This window comes from Theobroma cacao, chromosome 10, assembly GCF_053813885.1.
Source record: "Theobroma cacao isolate CCN51 chromosome 10, ASM5381388v1, whole genome shotgun sequence".
NCBI classification, from domain to species: Eukaryota; Viridiplantae; Streptophyta; class Magnoliopsida; order Malvales; family Malvaceae; genus Theobroma; species Theobroma cacao.
The window spans coordinates 8,979,321-8,990,280 of record NC_142648.1 but is presented as its reverse complement, the minus strand read 5'-3'; the positions used below and the strand labels follow the sequence as shown (position 1 = coordinate 8,990,280).

General features: G+C 34.7%; 1 protein-coding gene across 2 annotated transcripts; it reads right to left on the bottom strand.

Moving 5' to 3' along the window:
* Positions 1 to 476: 476 nt before the first annotated feature.
* LOC148760352 (cytochrome P450 714C2-like) lies at positions 477 to 8,847 on the bottom strand. Of its 2 annotated transcripts, XM_088802645.1 has the most exons (6): positions 8,828 to 8,847; positions 2,374 to 2,627; positions 2,030 to 2,256; positions 1,582 to 1,829; positions 1,126 to 1,480; positions 477 to 902 (listed from the first exon to the last, which is right to left on the bottom strand). In XM_088802645.1, the coding sequence occupies exons 1-6, from the start codon at positions 8,845 to 8,847 to the stop codon at positions 477 to 479; spliced, it is 1,530 nt and encodes a 509-aa protein (XP_088658771.1). The 2 variants fall into 2 exon arrangements, with proteins under 2 accessions (XP_088658771.1, XP_088658770.1); XM_088802644.1 differs by lacking the exon at positions 8,828 to 8,847 and having other exon boundaries at positions 2,374 to 2,668.
* Positions 8,848 to 10,960: the final 2,113 nt, after the last annotated feature.

Genomic DNA, 10,960 nt, shown 5'->3' with positions numbered 1-10,960 from the left:
GGAACCTGTATCTTTGTTCTATATTTTAATCCCTTTTCGAGGCAAGGTTCTTGAATTGTTTTTAAGATATGTATATCTTAATCTATAATTTTCTTATGGTAGATCCTGGTTTGTATATTATATAACAATTGTTGTTATTGAATTATAAAAAAAAATTCGTATTTATGGGAGACAAAGAAACTAACAGTTACAAGCATTACAAATGGGGAGTATCCTAGAAAATGCAGCTAATTAACTAGCTAGCTTTAATGGACTGGTTAATTCCCCCAGTTCGTAACCAAAGTTCCACTGCTATATATTCTGAACATATGCATTTTAACAGAGAACTCAATCTAGCTCGGATGCTGCTTATCTTTGGTTCCCTCCAAATACAAGTAGATTTTTCTTTTATTTCATATCTTGTTACCCTCGGATAGTAGGAAATCAACTTGAAAATATAAATCAAAGAACATTAAAGAATACTTCTCATGGATAGCTCACAGCCTCCTAACTATGAGATTCACTCCGTGTTTAGGCTCTATAATCAAACTCAGAGATGGACAATGCCTATATTTTGGTGAGGGAGAGAATGTGAAGTTTGACAGGGCAAGAGCAAGAAGTAGCTTAAGTTCTGCCAAGGCGAAATGCTGTCCCAAACATGTATGGGGTCCGAATCCGAAAGGCAAATAAACATGAGGAAACTTGCAGGCTCCACTGACTCCATTGGAAAACCTTTCAGGATTGAATTTGTCAGCATCAGGTCCCCATATTTCAGGATCTTGGTGAAGTGTCGCTGGCAGTAACCATATATTAACTCCTTTAGGCACATGAATATCTCCAAATTTCATATCTTCCAGGGCCTCCCTCGATATAATAGCGCCTGGAGGGTATAGCCGTAGTGTCTCACTGATCACCATCGTTAGCTGGCATCCATTCAAAAACATTTTCAAGACGTGAGATTGCCTCTCACCATATGTGTCTAATTCTGGTATACTCGGAGTAACTTGGACAAAAGATGTCAAGTAGGTTAGTTTCTACTAAAGATTTCATTTTTTATTCTTTGCACAAAGTCCTGATAATTTGAAGCAAATTCTTGCTCGTCAGGGCTTATTTTGTTGGACTAAAGGCAATGATAATTATACTTACTGCTTTCATCTTACGGATCATGTCGGCATCTGGTAATTTGCCCCCACAAATTTCAAGAACCTCTGCACGAACTTTGTCTTGCCAATCTGGGTTCAAGGCTAGCAGCAACAAGGTCCAAGCTGCTGTAATAGCAGTAGTTTCATACCCAGCAAAATATATATTCTTGCAGTTGTCAACAATGAAGTTATCTGTTGCATCAGGGCCTAAATCACTGTTCTTAGCGCCTTTTAGGATCATTTGTAATAGGTCCTCCTTTGATTTTTCTTCCTTGGTTTTATACACAGCCTTCAAGATTAACGCCCGAACTTCTTTCTCCAACCTCCATATTTCCCTGTTGCTTTTTGTAGGAAGATATCTGAAAGTTCAAAATTCAATTATTTATATCAGTTCTACTATGCAATTTTTGTCGGTTTCTTAATTGAATTATCCAATTGAAGAACTAAAGAAAAGTTGAACCTCATTCCAGGGAACCCATTAGATAAAACTTTTTTAGACATGGCTTCTTGCAGAGCTCTAATCTTGAAGAAGATCTCTTCCCCTTGGGAATAATTGCTTCCAAAACATGCCCTTGAGATAACATCTCTGGTAAACCTTCTCAAATAATCGTCAACCTTTATGTCTGCAATTCCACCCTCACCGTCAATCTTGCTTTTCCACTGGTTCACCACCATAACAGAACAGTCTGCCATTAAGGTCGTCATACCCTACACATTGGCAGAATAGATAAGATACTCTAAGAACCATTTGCATGATGATGGGTTTCAAGAAACTACAAACTTACTGGCCCTACAATTCTAGGAATAGGATAATCTTAAATAAGTGCTAGTATGCATATCAGCACTCTTCAGCATGTTGACGATAACAATCTATATTTGCGGAGTACAAGGTTAAATATCCATTATACCTTGACCTTGTCCATGTATAATTCAGGAGCAATGATTTTCCTTTGATGTGCCCATAATGCACCATTTGAAGTTAGAATGCCTTTGCCAAGCAGAGGACCTCGCTCCTTTTGTTGGTACGTAGGATTTCCCAAATCCATTGAGGTGCATGTAATTATTTCCTTCACCAAATCAGGATCAGTTACGTGTAAAATCTGTATGTTGCCTAGTGAAAACAAAAACGTTGGGCCTGCAAAAAGGGGTCACAAATTATCAAGGAAAAGGTTCTTTCATACTCACACTTCATGGTTTTTTAAGCAGTATGATTGGAATTAGATTCTAAGATATAAATTATAAATTCATATACCATGCTGTTCTCTCCATTGTTCGAAGTAAGGAAACACAGTGGAAGAACTATTGTGGGTTATCACTTGTTCTCCTTCTTGCGGCAACATCGACAACTTAGATTGTGTCTTCTTTATGTCAAGGGTATTTCCCAGCAACAGTGTTGGAGGGGGACCCCGGATTCCTTGCTTTCGCAGTTTGGCACGAAGCCTTGCAGGATTCAAAATCATCGAATCAAACAGGTGTATGAGCATGCCAATGAATGCCATCAACACACTTGTGCCAGTGATCTTGACAAGTAGCAATAGCAGCGCCATGGCTTGTAACTCTTTTCTTTCCCCTTTTCAATGCTGTGTGGATTGCGGTACTCAATCCTTGGATGCCCAAGATATATATAGACCGAGTACTGGAACCTATTAGGATTCAGTCCTAAGGTCATGATTTTCCAAATTGCTACAAAAGAAGGTATATGATAAAAGACATTAAAGGTAGGTTAACTGGATGCAAGAACTGAGAATCTTCAACTCATGGAAGGGGGGTATATTGCGACTGTCACTATATTCTCATTTTTGTCCATTACAAATTAATCAATTGACCTAGTCATTCAGCATATCTTGCATCTTGCACGATCAAAATTAAATACACACGTCACCTTATTTCAAAATTAATTCCCTAAAACATTTAAACTCTGCTTATAACAAAATGATAGTTCATCATAATTAAACAATAAATAGAAATTACACTCTATTAATATTTATCATAATCAAACAATAAATAGAAATTATACACTATTAATGTATCAAAAATTTGCATTCATTATTCCAAGGTGGAACTCCAATATTACTAGACACTCAATCGCAACATTTCTTCACCCTCTATCAGAATAAACCGTTCCCTTACAACGACGGTTCAAAGATAGAGTTACCTAAGACATAACAAGGAATATTAAATCCTTAGAAGATGAGAATTAGGTTCTCTAGCTTCCTTCATAATCCATTTGCTGTTCTCCTGTTGGGTGGTTTGGTCTCTTTTGTTTTATCAGATGGGCGGGACTTTCTTTGTTTTTTTCGGTTCGGACTGTTCTTGCTTTCTTTGCATCTTGCTTTGGTAGCTTTGTAATGAATTTTTTTTTTTTATAAAAAAACAACATCAATATTCTCTTTTTTCTATCTGATAAGATGCAAATTGTACATTACAAGGAATATTAATAACAAAGAGAGAGAGAGAGAGAGAGAGAAATTGCTAGCAAAATTTGACTTGAAGCCAATTGGAGATTGAAATCATGGCATAACGTCCGGGCTGAGAGAACCCCCAAGAATTCCAGACCGCCACAGCCCACGGAAAAAATTGTCAAATCCTGGAGGACATCATGGGAAGATTCCTCCGTATAATCAAGGCACAAATGAGACAATTTTAGAGAAACCTTTTATGTTTTGTACAAGAAGCTCGTTGGAAAGTCTATCTCCTCCAATTTTCCCACTTTTAACTATAAGGAAGAGATCCTCCAATTTTGTTCTTAGGTTTATGTCAGTTATATGTGAAATTTTTAATACAATGAAAGATGATTTGAATTCAACTTTTTGAATTACTTTTTGTTAAGTAAATTATTTTGCAAGATGTATGTTGAATGCCATTTCTTATAATTCTAATATTTGCTTGTATAGTAATTTCATAAATTAAAAAAAAAAGGAAAATTATAAAAGTACCTATATGCTACCATAGCCAATTCATGTGTACAATACTTCCAACTAATTGATTTACAAATTTCAATCAGCTTAGTGATTTACATGTACATATGTCCTTAATAAGTAAGAATTTACAATTCATATATGTACTTATTGATTTATATATTATACGTTAACCGAATAGCATATGTCCTTCTTACCACATTTCACGACTTAGACAACTAGATTTTGGTACACCCTTTATGTGGAGGTGGAAAAAAATAGGAGAAAAGGTTGAGAAAAAAAAGATGACAGAAGAAAATAAATTATGTAGAAAAAAATGGATACATGTGAAAAAAATGAAATCTAAAAACAAATTTAATCTAAAGCTCTTTATATATAATGTAGATTAATGGTTACAAAGATGTGCCAAAGGAAAGATGTAAATATGCAACTATGTGGACAACTTGAATGGAGCAATTTTATGACAAGACTAAAAGTCAATAATAAAATAAAAGAAGAACAAATGAAAGATTTACATGGTTTGGTCAATTGACTTAAGTTTGTAATAGATATTGTTGGAACTATGAGTATGGAGAGTAAGATTTTTTTTTTTTGGGCTTATATAATATGAGTTGTAAGATAAATGGATGAGACTCAAGTTTAACAAGGCCAAAGAAGTTTATTGGGTTAGTAAATTTGACATTTATCCTTGTAATTAAGTTTCAAGACTGATTTACTATACGATTTTACTTGCGCAATTATTAAATTTATGAAGTTATTGTGCTTGATTTAATACTTTAGGATTATAGAAACTTTTGAGTTGTTATTAATTTATTATTGTTGGAATAAAAACCAAAAGATATGATGGTAGGGATTCACTTTGAAAAAGAAAAGAGAATATGAAAGTTTTTCTCCACTTTTTAAAAGCTTAACCTATTACACCCAAACTAAAATCATCAAAACAGTGTTGACTCTAATGCTTGTGTATGCCAACTGGGATGAATGCCACATTTCTATCCACTTGGATACCATGCATCTTGGTGCATGTTTAAGCAGATTTGAAAAAGCTCAACATGGTGCAACGCTTATGATGTAATCTAGCTTTACACTTGTGTTAGCTTTTTGAATAAGTTTTTTAATCCTAAAATGTTGTTCTTGTGTCTAATGTATAAATTCAATTAGTATGAAGGGAACAGTGTGATTGTCACCATAGCCACCACAAGCCTCTATTCTTCCTTGAGGTTGTATTACAGTAGCCATATACCAACTTTGTCTCAAATCCAACATGATATTAGAGTTGTTTTGCATTTTTAAGGGACCAAAACCCTAAATATCACCATAAAAACCAACAAACAATAGTCTACCCTTTGAGCATGGCAAGTAGCAATACCTTATCCCGCCAAACACCACCATGAAAGGAGTTTGAGGTCATAAAGATGAAAGACAATGAAGCTATGAAGGACTGCAAAAATAAGCTCATGCATATAACAAATCAAGTGAGGCCTTTAGGTGAGGATATAGCAGAGAAAAGGGTCATGGAAAAGGTCTCAATCAGTATGCTTGAAAGATCCGAGTCTAAAATCTCATTTTTGGAAGAATTTAAGGATTTCTCCAAAGTTGTACTTATTGAAGTAGTGAACACCCTTCAAGCACCTAATGGATGGTGCCATTAAAAATGCTTTGTTTGCAAAGGTTAAGGGCAAAGCTAGCATTGACAGTAAAACCTCAAGGAAAACTTCAAGTGAGTCGAAGGAGATAGATAAAAAGCTTGGTCATTCTATAAAGCCTTCCAACAGGAAAGCTAAATTTCAAACTTGCTTTTACTATAAGAAAAAGAATCATTTAGAATAAAACTATTGGTTCACTCTCAATGCAAAATGCAAGACATGTAATCAACATGGACGTACTGAAAAAGTCTACTCTAACTCCAAATAAAGTAAAAATAGGAAAATAACACCTTTCTGTGGCATCATCTATTAGGGAAATTGAAGCAAGCTAAAAATCGAGCTTCACAAAGACATACTAAAGGTTCATAATGCTAGCATTGAAGGGGAATGTTGACTCAAATGCTTGCATGTGCAAAGTGGGATGATGTGAAACCCTAATTTTTCATATTGTGAAAATTGATAAAAAATTAAACTTTTATGAATTATATTTTGGTGATGATTATCAATGAGAAATTTGTCATTTAATGTAAATCTCTCCATATTATGGTGTTACATTCATGGATGAATGATGACTAAAAGAATGGTTGAACAAGGAAACCAAATGAATGAATTTTTCCAAGTCTGAGCTTGAAGGGTCGATCCATTGGCAAGAAGGGTCGATCCAACTGAGTACAAGATCCTTAAATGGCTATTGGAAGTGTCAAGGATTGACCTTAAGCAAGGGTCATTCCTCACAAGATGGAACAGTTATAATAGCTTCTGGAAACTGAAGGATTGACCTATAATGGCCAAAGGATTGATACCAACATTAAGAGATTAAAAACAAATAGCTATTGGAATTGGTATGATTGACACCCCAAGGACTAATAATTCTATTTTATAGAATTATTTTATTCCAATCTTGTTATTAAATACTAGTTGAGTCCTTAATTTTCAATTATAATTTAGTTATTTTTGGTTATTTTTATAATTAGTTTATTTTAAGTAAGTTATTTTAATTTTATGTTTATTTCTTTTAATTTGGTTATTGTTTATTAGTTTTAATATTTATGTAAGAACTAAGGGAATTGAGCTTAATTTTGAAAAGTAAGGTATTAAAAGATTCGAAAGTTTGCTTGCATATGCTTCAGTATTTTGACCATAACTCTCGTTACAGAACTTCAAATGATACGATTCTTAAACCATTGGAAAGATAAGAGACAAAGCTATAATTTCATGCAGGTCACTTTGACCAGTTTTGACTTGAAGATAGAGAAAGTTGCATTGGAAAATGGCTGGGTGTCCTATTGTGGGATTGGCAATTTTAAGATTGACAATTGATGTTTCGGCCTCATTACACTATTAAGCCCAATAGTTAGAATTTGTAGGTTAAGTTAGGGACTTGTAGGTTAAGATTGTTAGTATAAATATGATATGGTAAGAGAAAGTAAAGAGACAACTTTTGGAGATTTTAAAAGCTAAAAGTTGAGGCTGAAACTTGAAGAGCAAGGCTGTAAATATTTGTTTTGTTTTCTTCCTTAGCTTTTATTTATCTTGTTATTCTCAATGGTTGAAATTTGTATAATGTTATTTGTCTTTGCAATTATGAGCAGCTAATTTTCTTTTTCTAGGATTGTAATTAAACTCACATGTAATCTAAATTTTTAATCTCTTTCTTGCTTATCTTTAATGGGATTTGAATTGTTTATTCCAATTTGTTCTTAATGCTTTTGATTGCCTGATTGCCAATTAAATTGATTTAGGAACCTAAACAAACTTGGGAAAGGTAATGTGTTCATTTTCTTTTCCCATGTAGACACAAACCATGTAGAATTTGAAGTCCACCTAGTGGCTATGCGTAAGAGGAAATCTGATAGTGCACTTTCAACTGGGACCAACAATGAATCAACCTCTGATGATTCTACTAATGGTGAGGAGAAAGATGGAATGTAGAAAATGGATTCTGTCTCTCCATGCTTTACGGCTTAAACTTTTCCATGATAAACACATTGATATGGAATGTGAAGGGCATCTTAGGTAAGGTAGTTTAAAGAAGAATAAAAAAATTACAGCTTTTGCATAAAACAAAAATTTTGGTTATCTTATAACCTATGGTGAAAGCTCATAAAGCAAAATTTTTTAGAAGAAGACTAGGCTTTGAAAAGGTCATTGTTAATTGTTTTAAGAATATATGGCTTTTTTATTCTTATGATATATCTTGTGAGATTTTATTTGATCATATTTAGTGCTTGCATGTCCAGTTATACCTACCATGGTTGGATTCTCCTTTCTTTGCATCTTTTGTTTATGCTAAATGCACTAGATCAGAGAGAATACTACTTTGGGAATGTTTAAGAAATTTGGCTATAGACAATAATGCACTATGGATTGTGGAAGGAGACTTTAACATTATTCTAAAAAGGGAGGAACAATTGCTTGGAGCTGAGCCTCATAGAGGCTCAATGGAAGATTTTGCTGCAACATTATTAGACTATGGTCTGGTGGATGGTGGCTTTGAAGGAAATCCTTTCATGTGGACAAATGTTATCATGTTTCAGCATATGGATAGGGTTGCCTACAACCACCCTAGGTAAACTACCTTGCTATTGCAAGGGTGTAGCACTTGAATGGGGATGGTTCAGATCACTATCCCTTATTAATCTCATGCTCAAACTTAGTCCAAAAAGTTCCCTCTTCTTTTCGCTTTCTACATGCTTGGGTACACCACCATGACTTTCATAAGTTTATGGAAACAAATTGAAAACTTCCCATATAGGGTAGGGCATGAAGGCTTTTTGGGGTAAACAACTCATATAAAAATAGAACCTTAAGTGGTGGAATAAAATAGTTTTTGGGGATATTTTCCAACCCTTAAGGGCAGTAGAGAAGCAAGTTGAAACCAGTGAACTAATTTTCCAACAAAAGCAGTCTTTGGAGAATAGGGTGAATCTAAATGTGAAACCTCGACCTTCATGGATGGGTAACTAGAGGTAGAACTTATGTTAAAGGTTTAATTTGAGCTAATGATGCTAGTTATATGTTACTTATAATTATTTTATGTCATTAGAAGAGTAAGATTAAAAAATGATTTCAATTGGTGAAGAAAGGTTCTATTAGAAAGATCTATTTGCACATGTTTCGGTTTCTCAAGCACATCTCCCACTACAGAAGTCTAAATGACATGATATTTAGACCATTAGAAAGATCAGAGGTAGGGCTACAACTTTGATGTTTACCACTTTGCACAGCTCTGATGGAAAAGTGGTCAAAATCTTCATCGAAGTGGAAGTACTGCACTTAGAGAACAGATTCAGACATAACGTTTGAGCGCCGCGGTGCTGGAAATTGAGAGTCGCTACCCTCACCGTAATTTCCACAAATAATAAGTTTAGGGGATTTTTGAAGCTAAGACTCTTGGGGGATACTTAAGGGATCTCTTTCAGAGGATTTTGGACCTTTTCCAATGTTAAAAGAGTAAAAGATTGCACAAGAAAAGGAGGAAGACAAATGGCCTTGTTAAGGGCATTATTGTAATTGCATGAAGATTTAGATAAGCTTTAACTATAAAAATCCCATTCTTCCAACAGCTTTGTAAAATTTCTAGCACTTCTTCTTCTTCCTTTCTCATGTTTTCTCACCTTCCATGGAAGCTTCCCTTGAAACTTCCATAGATTTTCTTGAGTTAACCTCGATTTTCATGTTTTCGTGCACCTTTTCACAAAGTTCTTTGTGCTCTTTTACTATTTCACCATAAAACCCTCAAAAGCCTTTCTTTAATACTTTCTCTCACTAGTTGGACATTCTAGATAGAGAGACAGAGGGAGATTTTTCATAAGAAATTGAAAGCTTTTGAAAGGGAATTCAATTACCAAGCTAGCAAGGTGAGTATTGAAATTGAGTTGATATTTTTAGTTGTTGAGGATGGCTAGTGGTTAGATTTGTGAGTGTTTTGTAGTTAAGGATTTATTCGTTTTAATGCGATTAGAGTAGTGAAAATAGATAGCCACTTGATGGTAGTTTGAAACTAGTTAGGAATAACTAGCAGAACATGATTTAGGAGATAGCTTCTAGAACCATATTTATGTGAATTGAGTTAATTTTGATGTTATTATGATGATAGGTTCCAACGAAGCTCCACCGCCCCATTTGGACCATTAGAGGAAGTGAAATTGAGTAAGGATTTAACAAATACTGGTGAGTGAACTTCCATTTCAAAATATTTTGGGAAAATGTTTACATGTTTCAAAGAATCATTTGGGAGTCTTATCGGTTTTTGCTTTAAGATTGCTTGGGAACAAGCCCTTGATACAATGTTTATTGTTGTGAAATGTGAAATGTGTAAAAAGATGAATCCACATGGTTTTGTATGATGTTGATATATATATATAGATATATGTATACTATGTCATAAATGGTACCATTGTGTGACAAATGTAACGGTGCATCTACGGGGTGAGTGTGCATTTGTCGATGATGGCGGTGGTGAGGGAGATGGATGGTGATACTGTCTGGTTATGTGCACGATATGGTGGAATGTACATGGGCTAGGTGAAATGGGATGTTTGGCTATGTGCATGATATGGTGGGATGCACATGAGCTAGGTGAGATGGGATGTCCGGCTATGTGCATGATGTGGTGGGATGCACATGAGCTAGGTGAGATGCACATGATGAATCTTAAAAATTTATCATTGATTTGCAAATTGATTTTATTGCAACAAAAAACACTCTGTATATACTACCTTACTTGGATAATTGTTGGAAATTTCCCTTCTTTCCAATTTCATGCTGAATACAGTTCTTTCATCATTAAATGATTTAATAACCAAGAGTTTAAATAGAGGGATTTTAATAAGAACTTGAACTAAGTTGCATTGTTTTCGAATAAGTGCATCATGATTATGAACTTTCCTTGTTGTTGCTTGTTCCCTTCTTATGTTCACTCACTGAGTTTGTACTCACTGTTTTCAACTTCATGTTTTCAGATCAGGAGGCAGTGGGAACCTAGATAGAGGTGTCAACATTATTTCGTCTTTGTCGGTATGTATGTTGGCATTCAGTGGCCATCCCTTCACCTTGGTCATTCCGCTGGAAGTCAAGAATCATTTTGTTTGTGAATACATTCATGTGATGTAAAGTATTAAGATATGTGTCTTAGACAATGTACGTATACTGTGACGGTAATGCCACCACTAGTTGCCAATGGTTAACATTATTTGGGTAACGTGAAATGTAGTTTTTGATTGTTACAGCATATTAATTAGGTACTTATAGATTGGAAGTATGAAAGGTGACT